Source organism: Phaenicophaeus curvirostris, chromosome 1 (genome assembly GCF_032191515.1).
Source record: "Phaenicophaeus curvirostris isolate KB17595 chromosome 1, BPBGC_Pcur_1.0, whole genome shotgun sequence".
Classification (NCBI taxonomy): domain Eukaryota; kingdom Metazoa; phylum Chordata; class Aves; order Cuculiformes; family Cuculidae; genus Phaenicophaeus; species Phaenicophaeus curvirostris.
In genome coordinates this window covers 182,062,510-182,082,755 of record NC_091392.1, presented here as the reverse complement: position 1 = coordinate 182,082,755, position 20,246 = coordinate 182,062,510, and the positions used below count along the sequence as shown (strand labels likewise).

Here is a 20,246-nt window from a genome sequence, read left to right as displayed (position 1 = left end):
AATTTTCAAATGAAAATCCACTTAGGAATGTTAAATGGAGCAAAATGTTTTCTTTAACCATTAGCAAGCCTGAAGTGCCAAACTTTTCAAAGCCCTTTGGCTGTTCAGTGCAGCTGTTGACTGACTGTCTCCTTTATAAAGGTCTACAGGTTCCAACACACCAAAAATGTCCTTGGTTGATCTTTCTCTGCTGAGTGGCTTGGAGCCTGACACAAAGGATCTCGATCAGGTTATAAACACACATTTCAGTGCAATCTTTTATTGTCTTTTCTATAGAAACATTGTTTTTTCAATATCTTTCCAAAGACCACAGGATGAAGAAGGCAAAACAGATTTTGGATAGCTATGTTTTCACTATTCTTCTTCTGATAAAATATTCAGTGAATATATTCAAGAAATTAAAAGCTTGTGATGAGCAGATTTCTTAGTCTGTTGTAATAGAAATTAAGGCAAGGCTCACCAGAGCACTTAAATATGTTCCTGTCCTTAGGTTATATTGCTGTCCCCACTGGCACTGTTGTCCCATGTCATGCCAGGATGGTGTGTCCTGTGCTTGCAAGAGGGAAGGCAAGCACATCTGTTAGAAGCAGTTTATCACAATGCACAGTGACAGGAAGATGGGCCACAATGCTTTGCAGAGGTGGCTACAGATTTTTGGGGGTTTCTGAAGCCTGCTCAGTTGCAGGAGGTTTACCCAGGTTCATACTCTCAAGGATTGTCTCCTTTAGGGAGGAAGAAAGAGGGCAGAATAAAGCAAACAGCTGCACAAGGCAAACCAGAATATAGAGGATGGTTGTAAAGGTGTTTCTTTTATGCTAGGCTTTTTGTTCTGATTTTGTTTGTTTGTTTTCCTGCAGTTGGTGACATCTTCAGACCAATACATTCAGCACTATGAGTACAAGGAAGGAAAGGTTTTGCTCTACTTTGGTGAGGTAAGGAAATTCAATAAATTTACTACCTCTGCCATTTCACATTGCATATATAGATTCGTTTTTAAATCTGATCAAAATTGTTTTTCACACCCCATTACCTTCCTGTGATTTTTGTCACATATTATTATTGAACAGTTCAGTTGAGTGAGGGTGGAGGTGGAGAAGAAGGGAAACATACACCGTCATCCTCCACCTTTCTGTGTTCTAGGAAATGTATGTAGTCCATGTCCGAGATCTGGGCTCTGAGCAAAAAAAAAACCAAACCAAAACAGAGAAATCCTAGAAATCCTCTCTGGCCATAAGAGATGCTTTTCATCCAACATTAACAAAGTGCTAAATGGTAGTCCTGAAAATTCCACATGGACACCTTGCATGTGAAGTTCAGTATTTCTGGATAGAGTTCCATATATTGATAAACCAGTGTAAACATCTAAACCCCAAGTTTCTATGCATATTTCACCATATTTTGGATATACCCACTTGAGTTTCTTCTCCTACACAGCCAAAGCATGGGAGATCCCTGCAGGAAGCACAGAGAATCATAGAATTGTTTTGATTGGAAAGGACCATGAAGATCATGTAGTCCAACACCCCTGTGGTTAGCAGGAATATTTTCAACATAACCAGGTTGATCAAAGCCCAGTCCAACCTGACCTTGAATGTTTCCAGTGATGGGGCAACTATCACCTCCCTGGGCAACCTGTTCCAGTGTTTCACCACCCTCAGCAAAAAAAAAAATTCTTCCTAATATCTAGTCTAAACCTTTCTTATTTTAGTTTAAAAACATTATTCTTCATCCACTTGCTACAGGCCTTGCTTAAAAGTTTTTCCCCATTTTTCTTATAAGCCTCCTTTAATTATTGAAAGGCCACAGTAAGGTCTCCTCACAGTCTTCTTTTCTCCAAGTAGAACAATCCAAACTTTCTCAGTCTTTCCTCATAGATAAAGTGTTCCAGGGCTTTGATCATTTTCATGGCCCTCCTCTGGACATTCTCCAACAAGTCCATGTCTTTTCTGTGCTGAGGGCTCCAGAGCTGGATGCAGTACTCCAGGTGTGGTCTCACCAGAGCAGAGCAGAGCAGAGGGGCAGAATCGCTTCCCTCGACCTGCTGGCAAAGCATCCCAGAATATGGTTAGCTTTCTGGGCTGCGAGTGCACATTGCTGGCTTATGCCCATCTTCTCGCTGACCAGGATACTCAAGTCCTTCTCTGCAGGGCTGCTGTCAATCTCTTCACCCCCTAGCACTGTTGAACTTCATGAGTTTTCTACTAGCCCACTCCTCAAGCTGTTCAAGGTCCCTCTGGATGCCATCCCGTCCCTCAAGGGGTTCAACCTCACCACTCAGCTTGGTGTCATTTGCAAACTTACTGAAGGCGTGCTCAATCCCATTGTCTATGACGTTGATGAAGATATTAAACAACATCAGTCCCAGAACAGACCCATGAGGGACATCATTCAGCACTGATCTCCATCTGGACTTTGAGCCATTGACAGCTACCTCTGGGTGTGATCATCCAACCAACTTCTTATCCACCGAAGAGTCTATCCATCAAACCCATATCTCACCCATTTAAAGAGAAAGATGTGAGACCTTAGAGAAGTCCAGATAAATGACATCCAAGGGTCTTCCCTTGTACATTGATGTAGTCACTCCCACATGGAAGGCCACTGGGTTGGTGAGGCAGGACTTGCCTTAGCATAGCTAAGGGCACATGCAAGGCAATATTTTTTCCAAATAAAATAATAGATGAATGAAAAAATGCAGATGTTGTTGCTGCTATGACTGTCCAAGATGATTTGTATACTTAACATAGGTCAAAACCTGTCCCTGACCTTAGTATTTTACTAAGGAAATTGTATATACTAGTGGCCACTGGTACAGGATAGGCTATGAACACATATTACACCCATTACTCCTGTGCAAGGTCACTTTAGGCAAAAGCTGAAACATAAATCCCAAAGTACTGATGATGCGAGTCCAGACTGGAGTTTCAGGCAGAGAAGACCTGCACACATCTCACAGAACTACCTTTACCAGGCTTAGCTCATCCACAAAAATCTCCCAATAAAGTAATGGGAGGTAATGTCTTCAAGTTGAATTACAGCTATGAGGATTAACTCATCTATGTCATCAGAAACAAGGATTCAACAGCTAGTATCAGCACAAATGAATAAGAAACTGACTGGAGAGGAAGTGTTAGCTTACTCATCCTAACTATTGTTTCTTTTTCCTCCAGATCACAAGCGGACCTGACCCAGATTGTATATCATTCGGGGCAAAGCAAATAAATCCCATGGGCTTGGTTCAGCCAGCAAATGCCATCTTTTATGATTTTTACAACCCTGGTAAGAGCACAGAAAAATGACACAAAACCAATTAAAAGAGAGACCCTCAAGAACAAACTCCAGTCTACAGAAAGATAGTTTTGACATAGTGTGTGAAACTACATGATTTTGTTGAGTGTTAAAATGACCTGCCTCAAATACTGCCTTCTACTACTATGGCTTAAGATTATCTAAATAGAGATCCTCTCAGGAACGGTCCATTATTGCAAATGGACTGAAAACACAAACTTTTACACTCGCAGATTTTTAAATCACATTTCCTGGGTTCCTGTTTCTCGTGGCTCTTTTAAGAATGTTCCACTGACATTATCTTTTTGGTCAGACTGTCTTTTCATGCATCTCAGGCAACATTAGAAGTTTGGCATATGTACTGTGCTTGCTGGGGGAACCAGTCTCGTTCTCCACTCAAAGAAGGTTAAATGCAAATCATCCTCATTTGCTAGAGTTATGGAAACAATATTTGAAAATTAGGTCAAATCTCTACTTTGCCTGAAGCGGACGGATCCAAGATGGTTTACACTGTGTTTAAACCACTAACTATAGGTGATCCTGTCACCCCCTTCTGCAACAGTGCAATGCGCTGCTCACTGTAGAGTTATGATCTAAAGATGATTTTAAGATGGATTCTCTCTGGAGGAAACAAAAAATAAAAGGGGAAAAATATAACTTTATGAAAATTCATCCCCTCCAAAAAAAAAAACCCCAACCAAATCCAAAATTAAAAACACCACTTACCCCCTGAAATAAAGAAATAAAAACAAACAAAAAACAAACAAATAAATAAGTCTCTTCCCCGTAGAAAACCCAGAAGCACAACCCAGATTGTTGCCTGGCTGAAACGCAAAGTGATCCCTGTACTCTAGGTGCCTAAGCTACAGGCCTTTGTGGACTGCTGAAGTGCATCTAACCCCGATTTCTCTGGACCAGGGAAAAGCTGGGCTGCAAATGTTGTTTCTATTGCATAGGGTTTCCCACCCAAGCTCTCTGAGATGATGAATTTTGTTTCTATTCCATAGACAGAAAGTGCAGTGTATTCTACAGTGCTCCAAAGCACAGCGCCATGCTTTCAAAAGTGTGCCATGCCAGTGTTTGCCAGTGTGCAGAAGGTAAGGAATGACTAAATAGGCTGGTCTAAAAGAAGATAGTTACCTCTATGAACCATTAACATGAGAACTGTTAAGCCCAGAAAGCACCATCACAATTGTCCCAGTGCATAATACAGGACACAGAGAGTCCTTTGGTATGTTCAGCACCAAACTGAAAAAAAAATAATTAACATATCCAGGGAGTGCTTTGATAGTTGAATACAATGTATATGCACATGTGAAAACACACCTTAAACCCCTGAATCATAACTCTAAAGAAATTTGTTCTGCCATTTTTATTTTATTCTCCATAGTAATGTTCAGTGTATGAGTATCTGTAAACTACATCTATGTAAATATCCATGCCTACAGAGACAGGTATATAATTTATTTTCTACGCTCTAGGTCCCTGCCCAAAACAAAAATCAACTTTCAGTAAAGCTATGACACAAACCACACGCTTCAGTTTTGCCTGCTACCACCCTGTTGCGGATTATGGTAAGACGTGAAAGATCACTGTTGACTTAGTTTAAAAATAATTCTTTTTAATAAGGGTAAATTTTTAGTTTTATACATTCAGACTTTTCCTGAAATGAGTAGGGCCTAGAGGCTGAAGAGTTGAAATAAACCCACTTGACATCAAAGTCATCAAAGGAGTGAAAAGGCAAAGTACAGGCCACGAAATGATGCAGTGGGATGCTGGGGGAAGGGAGCATGGACCACATTATGATACATGGTTTTGAAAAGACACACAATGTGAGCACCACCATCCCCTACATCCCTAATGTTACAGGATTGAGATAATTTATAGGGTTTGCATGGCATGCCATAGCTCAGCAGCTCCTTCTGTGGAGCTAGATGATTATTTTCTCCTTTGTTAATTTGCTTTTCTGGCTTCTTCTTTGAATGGAAAGTTGGAAGAGCTACCAAAGGAAAACTGATTTGGCAGCTGTGGTAAGTTAAATGCTAACAGAAGGACAAGAAAAAAGTGAAAATCTAATCATATAGGAGATTCTTTAAAAAAACACACAGAAGGAATAGAAGTCTAGAGGCTGTTGATTAATAACTGACTTTCTATAAGCATATTAAGTATACAGGATTACTATCTTGTGTTTCATGCTGTCATGATTTGGGAATAGATGGTACACCAGTCTCTGTATAGACATCTAGTAAAAGCATATCTGTTTTTCATTTTTTTGATGCAATATCACGTTTCCATCTGGCCTCACACAGTTCTTGTCTGTTGCAGTGTATGAGGTGGAGCTCCTCAACAGTACACAGAAGAATGTTTTTGATTACTATGAGGCCAAAATCCTTAGAGTCCTTAAAGTCAGTAAGTATCAAAATGCTTAGCTCCTTTCATTCACCTGTAAGAAAACTACGTTGATTAAATGTTAGCCAGTATGATCCACAAACATGCCTTCTTCTGCTATAGAAAATGGGGTCAGATATAATTCTACACAGGGCTTGCAAGAACACTGACTTCCTGAAAGGCTCATTTGATGCAGCTACCTCACTGTTCGGTTCAGCTCAGAGGTAGGCTGCTTTCATTCACGTTGTGTAGCAATCCCAGAGTACATGGGCTTTAGTCCTTTCAGGTGAAAGAAAACCAGAAGAGACATTCCATCTGCATGCAGTCCATGGCTCCAAACTGACCTAGTTTATGATAAACCCTCCAAAAACATACATAGCATGGATATTAGATTTTCTGCATCGGCTAGTTCACTTTAATAGGCTGCTGTTGTTGATCTACTATTTTTCCTATTGTAGACATATCCACTGACCTCTGTTTTGATACAAGATGGAGATTTGAAGTGCTTGTTACTCAATTAATTAAGTACCTGCAACCCTTGTAGAATAGGCTAAGACTTGTCCACAATCATAGAATCACAGAATCATAGAATGGTTTGTCTTGGAAGGGACCTTAAAAATCATCTAATTCCATCCGCACTGCCATGCGCAGGGACACCTCCCACTTAATATTTATAGCAACAACAAAGAAGCCTTTCTGTTCCTTTAGATGCAGTGCAAAAATCTGCGCTGCCTTCAAAGTCCTTTTGCAGGCCTGCCATCCCAGCTGTCCCCACGTGAGCTTAGCAGCATCAGTGATCCCTGATACTCTTCAAAGTAATTTCTGGAGAGGCTGTCAGATGACATTTCAAACTTTAGCCATTGTGGTATCACATGGTTGTCAATTTTGAATTTGGCAGTCAGAAACAACCTTTACAAAGCAACTTCAAAGATTTTGAAATCTTCCCTGTCTGGAACAGAATAATTTGTTCACTGTCTCAATCTTTGCCCAGGGGACTGGTAATGTCACCCAGTACTTTATGGCACAGATGCTGTGATCTGTGCCCAGTGCTCGGTTCCTGCTGGAAAATCAGGTCCACACTTCATAAGTCCTGAGACAGCATCCATCATAGCCAGAAATTTCCATATACAAGGAAATGATAACGTATATAGTGAACAAAACACTGTCTATGGGAGATTTGGTGAGGAGTTTCATTAGTTTCCCTCTAGAAAACTTACAGGATTTAGAGCTCTAGGCCCCAATGCATTTATACTCACAACTTGCAGGAAAGCACTGGAAAGACTTTTGTTTCTTGGCAGCTGAGAGAAACATCCTTTGAATGTGAAATTGAAGAGAAGAGATTACTTCTCCTATTCCCACCATTTCCTTTTTGATACCTTTAAAATCTCCTTTGGTTTGCGCTATACGATGCAGCTCGTGAGTATCAGTAGGCTTTCAGTAGGCTTGGGAAGTCTGGGAAGAGGCATGAAACCATGGTAACAATGAAGAAAAAGCAACCCATTGCAACCAAATCAGCTCATGACTGAACTACACATCTGTTGTGTTTTCTGTGGCTCTGTTGAGTAAGTTTGGTCTCCATTGCCATCACCAAGAGTAGGTGAGAATTAATAGGGTAAATTCTTTTTCTCCGAAACCCTGGCATTATTTCAGTATCAATCTTTACAAATACAGGGTAGGTTCAGAAGACAAATGGAAATGCTTACTTTTATTTTAAATGGATTATGAAAACTATTGTTTAGCTAGAACAACACTACATCCTTATGACCTGTGGTTAGTCTGGTGAATAAGGATCTTTCCAGCTCTTGTGTCATCGTGGTACCAGAGTAGCCTTCTCTTCTGCCTTGGATGCCCACTCCTGCAATTGGTAGCACAGTTCTTGCACAAATAATCTTCTGTGCCAGAGTCCAAACCAGAATCTTCTAAGCTATTTTAATGTGGAGATCACTGAGCACATCCTACATATCAGCTTCAGAGACAATATCATAAAAGATACCTCAATTAAGCTGAAGTTAGGCGCAGTAAGGACAGCAAGTTTATAATTCTGCTTGCTAGATCATTGAGCCCCAAGGCATTTTAATTTAGTTAGATAATTTCAAGACGACTATGTGCCTGAGCTACCTGAAATAAAAAAGCACGTTTTCCTTTTCCTCTGGCTTTTCCTTCAATCTCTGCGATTTAAACAAGCTGCATGAGGCCTGAAAGTTCTCTATAGAAATACAGCTCCTTCTTTAGCTACTGAGTGGAGGCCAAGACGACCAGCTAGGATAGAAATGGCTAGCTAGGTAATGTTAACAGTAATAGATCCTACCATAGCATGGCCATTTATTCCAATGTCAAGCCACAACTTCCAAGTGAAATATTACCTTAGTTTAGCAGTGGAGTAGATGATCATAAGGGGTTGAGTCCTGCGGGTTACGGGTCTATTCTTTATTAGAATGGTTGATAGGGTTTTCTCTTCTCATGCTACAGCTAATGATGAAAGCATTCAATTGGGTGTCCACCGACAGTTCCTAAAACGCTCCACGTGCAAGCTAGACATGGTCACTGGCAAACGGTACCTCCTCATGGGGAGAGATGGGCAAACAGTCGATTGCAACAACAAGTAAGTGCAATGGTTTCCAAGTAGCAGCAGCTGCTGGACTGTGAATCCAGAGGACACTCAACCTATTAGAATACCTCCATAAAGGAAAGGGTGGGTCAAATATTTTTAGGGGGTGATTCTGATGGCTTTACTAAAAGGCAAAGATGCAAAAGGTAGTCATGGGGAACAGCTGAGCCACCCAAATCTCAAAGCTGATGTATCTGTGCAGAGCCTGGTTCCCTCATTTCTCAGAATCAAAATATTGCTCTGACTTCACTGGGTTAAAAACTCATAGCAAGAAAAGGAGAATGGGAAACACAGTTCCATCTACTGCAGACACCTTATACAACTCCTGTGTTTGCAAAAGAAATGGGTGGGAGCATGGCTAAGAGCAGTTCTTAAAGCTTCTGTGACATTGTGCATGCAAATAGGATACTCTTCTCATTTCTCACTGTCACAGAAAAAAAAAAAAGGAATTTATCTGAGGAAGAATTTAGTCTGACACTGTTAAATATTCAGCGAGAAAGGCATTTGAAATGTTTCATTTCCCTGTGTGGAACTGGAGAAAAGCAATGCCTCAGAAAGCTTCTAGGAGGGAGACCCTTTCAATCAAATTGTGAGCATCACTTCCTGAAACCTTCTCCCCATCTCTATGTTATATCAAAGTGAATGCTTAAGTCAACAGCCTGCTTCAACAGAAGCCTGCTCACAACTGAAAGCTCCCAGGAGGGGTGTAACCTCTGAAGTCTTCTCCAGTCCAGTTGTAAAACACCAGAAGTTGTGTAGCTTCTCAACACAGAAAATTAGGAAATATTTTAGGATATTCTGTTGAAACTAAACTCCCCTTCACTGTGTTCTATTGGTGCATGCTGGAGCTTTTTGTGCCACTCTAATAGAAACAGCCCATGATTACTCGGTGACATTTAAAACACAAGCAGAGTTAGCTTTGTCCCAGCTTGGCACTGACACTTCCCAAACTTAATTCAAAGCTCAATTAACCTGCTGGTGGAACAAGGTTTCAGGGAAGTTTCTTGGCTATTATAACTCCTGATGTCAGAGATGCCTCAGTGGAGGAAGAGCATCATGGGGTTTACACTTTCCTGTTGCTCCGTGTCAGCAGTAGTGACCCACCTCCTTTACCTGTCCCTTTTGCACTCAGGATGCAGTACTTCCTTGATGCACAAACCTGGGTAGAGAAAATTCCAGATGACAGCGAGTGCCGCACCACTCTGCACCGGCAAGCCTGTGCTCACCTGCAGGACTTCATGAACACACCTGACAGCCTGTGCCTCTTGTGAACAATTGCTTTGCTCCCTACATCCTAACCACGTGGCTGTGACTTGACTAATTCCTGAATTTTTCTTGCAAATCCTGCGTATCAGAGTAGTCCTTGAAACACTGCAAGCTGCTTCTGTTGATATCTGTTTTGCTGATCGGTGTATCTTCTTGTAGATGTACGTTGGGGGTGCGAGGGGGAGTAATACAACAAAAATTGCAGTTACTCTACTAGTTATTGTATTTATTGTCTCTAACATCAGTGAAGAGAGAGCAGAAATTACTGTCTCCCTGATCCATCATACAATAGTGCAATTATACTGCAAGGGATCCAAATAAAAATCATTGTGCTTGCAGAGTTGATGAATTTCTAGAGCCATTGTTACTGGACATAGAAAAAGAGGAGAAGCAATCTGCATGGGTCAGAAAGAAGCCTGGACATTCACGGGTTTACCAAGCATAGCCTGTGCTACATTGCTACTGAAAGACGAGAGATACCAACACCAGTTAATTTCAAGTAGGCGAATACATGACCCCACTTGCACTACAGCAGGATTCCCACATGCACTTCTGAAGCTGGAACTGGAACTGGCCCAGCATAAGGGATGGACAACTGGACTGAATGTCTCCTGTGCCTGACCCAGGAGTTCTGCATAGGCTGATTAGTGCCAGTAACTCACTGAGAGCACATAATTGCTTTTTAATTGCACTCTGTAGTCACATGTCTTTCAAGTTTTTCTTTTTTAAGAGTTCAATTAGTTTGCATTACTTTGAAAAAAAGAACCTGGCACAATCTGTAGTTGCATTTTTCTAAAGCATTGCTCTTTCTCTGGCTATGCAAACAGCTCTGTAAAGGAGATGCAATATTTGTCAGGGTAAGGGAGGGACAGAGTTGCTGCCACAGTTATAAAGGTTTCCTCAAATGGTAAACTAATTTGAAGATGAAAAGTTTCCCAAAAACCTTTCCTTTCTTAGAATAAGAAGTCTTTAGAAAATGTTCTGATAACAGTGATAAGTAGATGACTTGCAAATACAGATTTTACTTCTTTAGTTTGCCAGCAAAATGCCATTTGGCAGTCATGTCTGAAGCTTAAAAGAGCAGCAGTGTTTCCTGACCAGATTACCAGCTTCCAATTCTCATATCAGTGTCTTTGTGACAGTAACTCAGTGCAAAAATTTGCCACCTGGACTGCTTGTGTTATGCTGCATTAAAAACAAGAAGGGCCTGTACCAACAATATGATAATTAGTAGGTAAATGTGAATCTGGTTAATTTGTAGTCAAATGACCTTACTGGATAGGAGGGGCACCAGTAAGCTTTGCATGGACAAGACTACACAGCAGCCAGCACCTACTGGAATGGCTACACCACAAGAGGCTTCAGATTCATAGCAGACAGCTCATCACCGTGTGCCAGCACTGTGAACTGCTCAGCTATTTTTGAAGGCTGTAAACTCAAGTATAACGACAGCTGAGCTTGGAGATCAGCAATGTCTCCAACACAGCTGCTAAGTGTTGAATGGATTGCGGATAGGGAAGTGTCATTTTATGAGAACCTGCACTACTGCTTCATGACATCTGCAAAGGAAGAAACCACCTCAAGGGGAACACTTTAGGACACTAACGGACACTTTAGTTAACATATGACAATTTGTTTTCCTGGATATTCCCCAGATTTCAGACTTGGGAAATGTAACTGTAATGTCTGGACATGCATTCTCTTCCTCTTATTACAGAACTTACAGAAACGTCATAGAATCATTAAGGTTGGAAAAGACTTCTAGTCATAGAGATGACAGAGTCCAACCATCATCCCACCACCACCATGCCTAATAAATCATGTCATGAAGTGCCACACCTACACGTTTTTTGAATACCTCCAGGGATGGTGACTCCACTACTTCCCTGGGCAGCCTGTTCCAATGTTTCACCACTCTTCAGTAAAGATATTTTTCCTAATACCCATTCTAAACACAACTTAAGGCCATTTCCTCTTGTCCTATCACTTGTTACTGGGGAGAACAGACAAACACCCATCTCGCCACAATCTTCTTTCAGGTAGTTGTGAAGAGTGATAAGGTCTCCCCTCAGTCTCCTTTTCTTCAGGCTAAACAACCCCAGTTCCTTCAGCTGCTCTTCATAAGACTTGTTCTCCAGCCCCTTCACCAGCTTTGTTGCCCTTCTCTGAACATGCTCCAGGACCTCAATGTCCTTCTAGTACTGAGTGGCCCAAAACTGAACACAGTATGCAAGGTGTGGCCTACATCAGTAATATGGTAAAATCCAGCTGAGGTCAGTAAATCAAATGCTAATTTCTACTCGATGAAGAGAAACAATAGACTGTTCCACTGACATAGTAATTACCCAATAATTCTGTTAATAGGCATGAAAGTATAGTTCTAAAGTTAGGGACCAAATCCTTCTTTCCACTCCACAGGATGTGATTTAAACACCAGTACCTGACCTTTTTGCTGTGTAGAATACATCAAGAGTTGAGAGGTACTTGCTTAGTGGACAAATCACCAAATAAGACTCTGTAAAATGTGGCAAAATCATTGTTAAAATTTCATATTAGGTCTAACATGGATTTTATATATTTTATTGCATTATACATATTTTCTTCCATTTCACTTGGAAACAAGTCTAAGCTGGAATTGCTTAGTGGCTGAACTTGGCAATCTCAGTCTCCTACTGTGAGAACTACACATGATTATTAAACTATTTTTACTCTTATTTTTGGTACAAAGGACACATGCATGCTTCTACTTTAATTTTAGTAATCTGGAACTCCTTTCTTCCTAGGAAACCCTTTCAATCTCTCTGCCCAAGGAGCTATTATAGAATTGAACAGTCTCTATCCCCCTTTATTTTTCTGACCCAGACTCTCAAGCATATTTATAGGGAGAGGGAAGACAATGGTGGAGTTATTCTCTGCTGCCAACGTTGTTAACGCTTGCAGGTAGCGCAGCTGAAGACCTGCTGGAGATTCAGCCAGCACTATGGAGGCCTGCTTGAGGGTTTTAGAAGCATTCATTTCTCCCTCTGCTGCTACAACCTGCAAAGTAAGAGAAATGGAAATGGCACAGTTACCCTGCCCATAGTGGGGAAAATCCACCTTTGTAATAAGAAGAGAACAAAGAGACACTTGGACACCTGAGATAAAGATATAAGGGCTTGAGGGTAGATCTTGCCATGGGTCTCACCTTAGCTCTTGCATCTCGAGCAGCCTCTGCTTCGGCTGCCATTGCCCTCTGCATGGCCACAGGAATCCTAATATCTTTGATCTCCACACGGGCCACTTTGATTCCCCAGTGCTCTGTAGCATCGTCGAGGATAGCCTTAGGGACAAAGACAAAACCCACCACAAACAGCACAGTACTGGCAGAGAGAAAACCACACGATGTACTCTACTGCTTGGACAGAGGAAAAGCAGTGACCAAACCTGCACAACAAACAGTCCAGGGGAACTAAGATCCAACATAGTGTGCATAGAGCAGGTACTGCAACCTTATGAAACTCTTGCTGATCAACACTGGTGACTTCTGTGCGGCTTCTCCACCACCTCCTAAATCATGATCATCATCCTTTCTTCAGGTGGGCACTTACCAAACTTCTTTTTACAAAGTAATACTGCAGCAACTTCCTAAAACAGCACGATGCTGTAAAAGTATGTAAAATCACACTATGAGTGAAAGACACAGCACAGCCCTGCAGCACTGGCATGTTCTTCTGTGCTCATGGCTCCTGGGCACTACTGCAATCCACATCACCACTGTGACCCTGGCTCTGCCACAGCTGCTCTCCTAGCTGGAGAGGGGTACGATCCCTCTTTGACTTGACTATGCCTTATCTCTGACTGAAAGAAGCAGATCAGGTATTGAACGTCCTCTCTGCTCCATACTTAGCTGCCAAATAAAAAAACCAAAACCAAAACCAAAATAACAACGACAAATGAGATGATGGCATTTTAAAGCATAAAATGACTCAGTTCTGTCATCTTAGTTGTTGGTATAGGAGATACAAACCTTGCATTGATTAAACCTCAGTCAAGGGTCTGCTCAAGATAAAGCTTCCCATGAGCAGCAGACTTCGTTCTTACCATTTGCAGCAGCCTCTTTGCAAAGACTAAACTGATTCAATTTCAGAATCTTCATTGCTTTATGATAGGAAATAACTCTACTACAAGAATCTGGGGAAATACTTTTAGAATAAGTATGTCTGACTCTAAGCAATGAGGTGCATAATTCAAAAAAGACAAAGGAAAACTTTGTTATCATAGTTGAAAAAAGACAGATTCTTTCTAATTTGCCACTTCCCACAACACATCTCCATACTTGCCAGTGAACATTGAGAGTCAGATTTACCTTGACACTGCGTGCGATCTCCTCCCGACCTGCAAGGAGCTGGGCCAAGCTCTGTGTACCCAGAATTTTTCTCAGGGTCGCCTGTGCCAAGAGGAAGGTAGCTGAGTGGACATCAGTGACGTTAGCAACGGCACTGATAGCACTGTGGATCCTGTAGTACACCACACCATCGACTTGAGTAGTGACAGCATCTTTTGTGAGAATCTGCATTTGAGAAACGTACAGAATTAGAGAAGCATCCAATAACACATCCTTTACCAAAGAAGATGAATAATGAGGTTTCCCTCTTACTGTGAAAAAGGCCCTGGTAACTCAAGGAAAACAATAATTTTTTTTGTTTCTTTGTCACTCTCCTGAGAAATGACTTCAAGGAAGCTATCCAGCATCACCAGAGTTTAAACTGGTGCAGTGTGTAATACATAGCCTTTAAACAACTGTTCTGATAGTAAGTGAATCTCATAGCTTGAATTAATTTCTTCTGCAATCACAATGATGGTTATCCTCTTCCTTTCTTGTAGAAAGAGCCACTAATGATTTCATACATTTGGAAGATTGGAAGTTTGGAAGATTTGTGCTACTGTCTCTAAACAACGTAGCTGTAAGAAACATCAGCAAATCAAAAGAAAAGTGAAAAGCAAAGTACAAGAAATTTTGAGAAGAAACTCTGAAAAATATTTAAGTACTCATAGAGGAGTTGTGTCATCTCTTGCCAGACAAGCCCCTTGTACTGTAGCCCGCAGTTGGCCTTAGAGAAGCACTGAGGATGCTCCATTGTCTCTTCCCTCCTCAGCATCTTCTACCTGCAAGTAAATTCTTCACAGAAGCCCTGCCAATCATCACAGGATCCTTTCTGTTAAGCCTTCTATAGCACGTTATGCAACCATCTTCCTTCCAGCCTCCTGTTTCTGGGGAGCCACTTTTCTTTCCAGCACATGGACACCTGCAACCTGTGTTCTGAGAAAAGGCTCTTAGTAATTACAGAAAGATAATAGTCCAAGAAACAGCTCCTGGGGAACACATTGGGCAATTCTGGGGGCCAAAGGAGTCCCAGGGCCATCTCTTCCCCCTCTACTCTTTATGTAAGGAAGGAGACAGCAGTGCCAACTCCACAAGCAGAAGTATTGTACAGCAGTGGGGCTAGGGTGAGAAGGAACTAAAACTATATCAGGACAGGAATTGCTCAGCACCTGATTCTTCAGATTAAATTCTTTGGTCAATATTTGTCAATAAAATGCCTAAAGACAGGCCTCTTCATTTCTTCTTTTATCCGAGACTTGTGAACACTAATGCCTGTTCAATTAAGGAGATTTGTTATTCATGTAATTCTCCTTTTCAGAATGAAGGTGGTTTTTTTTACATGGCAAGCTACATGTCAGATACAATTTTATCAGGAATTTTATTCATTCCTGGATATCTTACACTAGTCTATTACTTCATTTCCACACATGGAATAACAATACAACTGTGATTTTTTTAGCCTTTCCTCTTGTCCTCTCTGTCTCCCATTTGCAGTTCTACCCCCTTTCCCTTATCTTTTATCTCACTGTTCTGAACATCAGAAAGAGGAGTTTGCTTGGCCTGCAACATCTGCAGGTTTTCACAAGCAGAAGAAGTTTTCTAAGGAGATTGGAAGGCAGAAGATATAGCAAATAAGCTAAACTACATATGACAGCTCATAGCTGAAATGCTATGAATCAGCTCTGTCTTTTATTTCCATCTTAGATGGCTGCTAGAGAATAGTTACCTCTTGTGGAGGAATGTTACAGGTAACAGTTCTAAGATCAACCTTGATAAATGTATCTGTACATGGAAGTATGAGGATCAAACCTGAAAAATAAAAATAATTAGATGAAACACTTCACAAAGCTAAGTCTAGAATCAAGTACCCTGTACAAAGCAAAAAAACTGAAACATCCACAGGAGGGGGAATAGGTCCACCTTATCACTACAGTGGTGTTTTCTGCTACAGGAGGTGATAACAGTGAGGTTTTACACTTTCAAACAACAGAGGAAAATGCAGATACACGCAAATAATGTGAATTTATTAGAGCTCTGGCTGATCTATGGCTCTGGACTGGGTAGATTGCAGTTTTGATCTCACATATGCCATGAGACTTTTGGAAAATAAATTATTCCATTACTTTGTTTAGAACATTTTCCTTTTCTTAAAGGGAAAAGCCATTTACCATACAGTATGTGTGTCCCTCCACTGCCTACAGGCTCCCACATGAGGAATGCTGTCCCAAGACTTAACATATCCTGTGAAGGAGTCCCCATTCTCCCTTCACTGGAGAGGGAGACTGAACACAACTACTCTTCTAATCTCAGCACCCTACTTAGATGCTCAGAGCCACACAGAAGAGCTTTGCACCTGCTCTAGCTGTTCTTTGTACCACGTGGATATCAGTCAAGAGGAAGGACAGCATCTGAAAAGGATTTTTTTCCTCTTAGTTCAAATTGCCCAGTTGCCTTGCACAAGCTGCACCAATGCAAATAACTCATGCTGTTGGGTTTGGTTTGTATTCATTTGTAACCTGATCCTAGCTGACTGCACCAAACTCTGTATCGAAGCAAAATCCCTTTTCTGATACCTTTACAATTTTCAGAGCTGGCAGCAACGAGCAATGTTGAAAGTGTGGTACAGGGAGAGTGGCCACAGTCACCCTAAAAAGTCTGCAGCAGAGCATTTAAACCTCCCTGGTCCCCTACCGGTGTCTGCAACATGAGCCCAGGTTTCCATTGACCAACCTACTCAACAGCAAAGCCGTACCTGGTACCAAGGTCCTCAATTGTGTTCTGCTGTGACATGGGGTGACTTTTTCTTCTTTTCAGAAAAGCAAACAGCCTGCAGAAAGGACAATCTAATCCCTCTCAATGCTATGAAGGAGGATTTCATGGACCTCTGCAATTTTGTGTGGTTAGAGTGCATCATAATAAAATAAACCCAGTGCATCTTAACAGAATAAAACTGCATGCATTCACCTGGTCCCTTTGCTTGCTTAGACAGTATGCGTCCCAGCCGAAATACAACAGCACGTTCATATTCCCTGATAACCTAGGAAAATATTTTAAATTCAGAATTTTACAACTAATGCCATTCCTGCTCTCTGGACTGACTTTGTTTGTTTGTTTTAATCTTTGTCATCTGTATTACATGTGAAAAACAGGACAAATAATATAGGAACCAACAAAGTTGTAAGCCTAAATTAAGCATTCTATGCCTTCTCCTCACCTCATCCTTTGCTTGAAAAAATCAAGCACAGACTCTGTCTCTGCAAATATTTTACAAAGTAGATCAAATATGAATTACCACTGATCTAATAAGGCTACTCACAACTCTCTCAATATAAGTGCTAGACTCAGGAGAGCTGTGCACAAAGTATGTCTCATCTCAGATAATCTACCAAACTACTTCAGTTAGCGTGTCAGAACTATTCAAGGGTAATCACTCAAGTCACTCTTAAAATTTGCTTGAAATTAATGATATCGTGCTTGCGACTTGGAGGAACCGTGGCTTTAGGGGTTTATAGTCCCTCAATGCAGAGACTTGCTCCATTTCTCATCTGTACCCTTGCTAATCACTATTGCTAGCAGCATCAAATATGAGTTCTTAATAAAATTTTGTGTATTTATTCCCCTGGTATTTTTGTAAAGCAGGGAAATAATGATGGAAGCTGAGATAGGAAGAAACCAAATGAAAATTGTGGTGATGGAGAAAGTCAGCGGAGGAACATGAATCTTTTGGTCCCAGACCATATCTTGGATACAAGCCCTTACGTAAATGTAAAATGCATTGTTTTAACGAAATAACTAAAACAATAAACATAAGAAACAATAAAGATAATAAAATATTCTTTACGTGACCCATACCAAGCTTACCTTGATACATGCCCAGATAGAAATAGGGAAGGTAATAAGTACCAGGAGGAAAGAAAGGGAAACCAGGATCCAGCCACAAACACCAATCCCTTCCCGCCTGTCAGCTATTAAAAAAAAAAAAAAGAAGAAGAAGAAAAGCAGCAAATGCAAAAACTGGAGTTATCTGAGGATGTAGATTTAGCCCAGTGCAACCCTGAGGGACTACGAAATCCACAGAGACTCATTCCCTCTTAACATCCTTCCCATTGCTCACTGAAGCTGTAAAACACCTAAACAAGTATCCAACCTTATGTCCCTTCTGCCTCAAAGGCTAAAAGGTTCAGAAAGTACAAGAGAGAGAATAAATGAAAAACATTGCCAAAGCTAGGGGCTGTGAAGGAGAGTGAAGTTTGAGAGGCTTTTTGTAAGGCAAAGGTGACCAAGGAGCAGCTGCTTTGAAGGAAAGGGAAGCTGAATTCTTCACAGAAGAGGCGTGGACAAAGGTGAGGAGTGAAACAGGCTAGTTCTGCCAACAGGACACAGCGCTGCAAGGTCAGCTGAATTTTGCTAAATGAAAAAATGTCTTAGGTCAGGAGAATCACAAGAAAAGCAGGGATGCAGGCTGGGCTGGGCCAAAGGGCTGTCCACCTTCCAGGTTCGAGATAGCAGAGGATTTTTGCAGGCATGGCCATCAGCAGATGGGAAGCTGAATGCCACTGACCACTTGCCCCTTCCCAGTGCAAGAGGAAGAGGCAGGAGAAAGGGATGAAGGCTCAGAGATCTCTACAAAGATCCTCCCCTATCCTAATGCAAAGATGCAGCATGGTTGGGATGCTACCTCAAAGGTACAGGGTAACACTAGGAATTCATAGCATGAAATAAAATGCACAGAAACTGATAAATAGAAAAGAAAAACCTTCATTTTATGCTTTGTAAGAAAAAAAACTTACCACAGTGAAACAGCCTGAGGCTATTTGATCTATAAGGCATAAGCTAACAGCCCAGTGGAGCAGGACTGACAGGTTTGTCAGAAAAACCCCAACAACCCTGGAGGAGGAGAGACAACACAGCCCTTCCACAGCTCTGTCCTCTCTCTGGTGCGTAGCTGCACTACACACACTGGCAGTGAAGCATCAGTTTGGCATCAATTCCTTTGCCTGAAGAGAGCACCTGGGAGGTGCTCATCACACGAGTCCAAACACATCAAGCATCTTTTGGGGGCTGAAAAAGTATTTTCTGCCTTCCCTAACTCACTCATATTTTTCCCTTTCTACCCCATTCCTACATACAGGAGTGTCTCAATAACTGAATCTGCCTTGTTAGCCCCGGGGTTGTTTTGATGGAAGGTAGATGCTGACACAAGCTGGCAGGGCAGTATAGGCAATTTGCTCTGTCACTCACATTGGCAGGTTCTGAATTTTCATCTCCATCCTATGTAGGAGACACGATGAATGCCTAGGTTCAAATGTACTTTTTTGTTTGGTTAGTTTTGTTCCTTTTGATTATTACTGAGAAAAACACTCACACACACACATAAGGAGAGGCTTACCGACTAGATGCTCCGTGTTGTTTTTCTTGGGTGTCTCTCCCTGGGGATCCATCCCATTTGTAGGAAGCTCTGATCCCCTCACAGAGGTGACAGAATCACACTTTGAAACTGCAGAGTGCTGATGCGAAGCACAGAAAAGTAGGGTGAAAGGAGAAATCCCCACTTGTACAAAAGCCCTATGGGAGTTAGTTACCCTGGTGAGGTGGGGATGTTTACAAAAACAAAGCCTTGTGGATGAGGATTGTCTCTGATGTAACTCCACACCTTTTGTGGCAGACTTCTGTCTGGGGAAGTACTTAGCCCAGCTAGCTTTACACTCCACAAAATCCAGGATGGAAATTATTTCTATGGATCAGTAGTATCTGTTACCAGAGAAAAAAAATACAAGAACAAGAGAGAAAGAGAAAATAGAGACTAATTCCTATGAGGAGAGACTGAGGGAACTGTTTAATCTGAAGAAAAGAAGGCAAAGGGGAGACCTTACTGCTCTCTACAGCTACCCGAAAGAAGAATGTGCAAGATGGGCATTGGTCTTTTCCTCCAAGAAACAAGTGATAGGATGAGAGAAAACAGCTCAAGTTGTACCAGTGGAGGTTTAGATCAGATATTAGGAAGAATTTCTTCACAAAAGTGTTATCAAGCACTGGAACAGGCTGCCCACGGAAGTGGTTGAGCCACCATCCTTGGAGGTATTTAAAAGACATGTAGATGTGGCACTTGGGGACATGGTTTAGCGGTGGATTTGGCACCATTAGGTTTACTGTCAGACTCAACAACCTTAAAGCTCTAAAGCTCTTTTCCAATATAAACAGTTCCATGATTCTATAAAGCCAGATGATACAGATCAAGTACTGCTCCGGTGCTGCACTTATCTTAAAGTTATGGGGCTGAGCTACTGTTCAGATCTCAAACACTAGCAGCATAAATAATCCTCCAGGTGAGGT

At 41.5% G+C, this 20,246-nt stretch overlaps 2 protein-coding genes across 3 annotated transcripts in view; one reads left to right on the top strand and one right to left on the bottom strand.

Annotated features, from left to right (window-relative positions):
- The window catches only part of LOC138734366 (complement C4-B-like), a 61,920-nt gene extending 52,045 nt beyond the window's left edge, over positions 1-9,875 (top strand). The window contains exons 35-42 of one of the 2 annotated variants that reach the window (XM_069881995.1): positions 142-229; positions 858-932; positions 3,171-3,279; positions 4,296-4,385; positions 4,770-4,862; positions 5,614-5,697; positions 8,146-8,278; positions 9,417-9,875. In XM_069881995.1, coding sequence (XP_069738096.1) covers positions 142-229; positions 858-932; positions 3,171-3,279; positions 4,296-4,385; positions 4,770-4,862; positions 5,614-5,697; positions 8,146-8,278; positions 9,417-9,555 — 811 coding nt within the window. In that variant the 3' untranslated portion in view covers positions 9,556-9,875. The remainder of the gene's footprint in view (positions 1-141; positions 230-857; positions 933-3,170; positions 3,280-4,295; positions 4,386-4,769; positions 4,863-5,613; positions 5,698-8,145; positions 8,279-9,416) is intronic. The other variant, XM_069881987.1, reaches the window with a different exon arrangement.
- A 2,309-nt stretch (positions 9,876-12,184) lies between these two features.
- STOML3 (stomatin like 3) lies at positions 12,185-19,415 on the bottom strand. The gene is made up of 7 exons (XM_069850008.1): positions 19,303-19,415; positions 17,775-17,878; positions 16,878-16,950; positions 15,640-15,722; positions 13,896-14,099; positions 12,735-12,869; positions 12,185-12,586 (listed from the first exon to the last, which is right to left on the bottom strand). Exons 1-7 carry the CDS (start codon positions 19,352-19,354, stop codon positions 12,386-12,388), a joined length of 852 nt encoding a protein of 283 aa, XP_069706109.1. The 5' UTR covers positions 19,355-19,415; the 3' UTR covers positions 12,185-12,385.
- Positions 19,416-20,246: the final 831 nt, after the last annotated feature.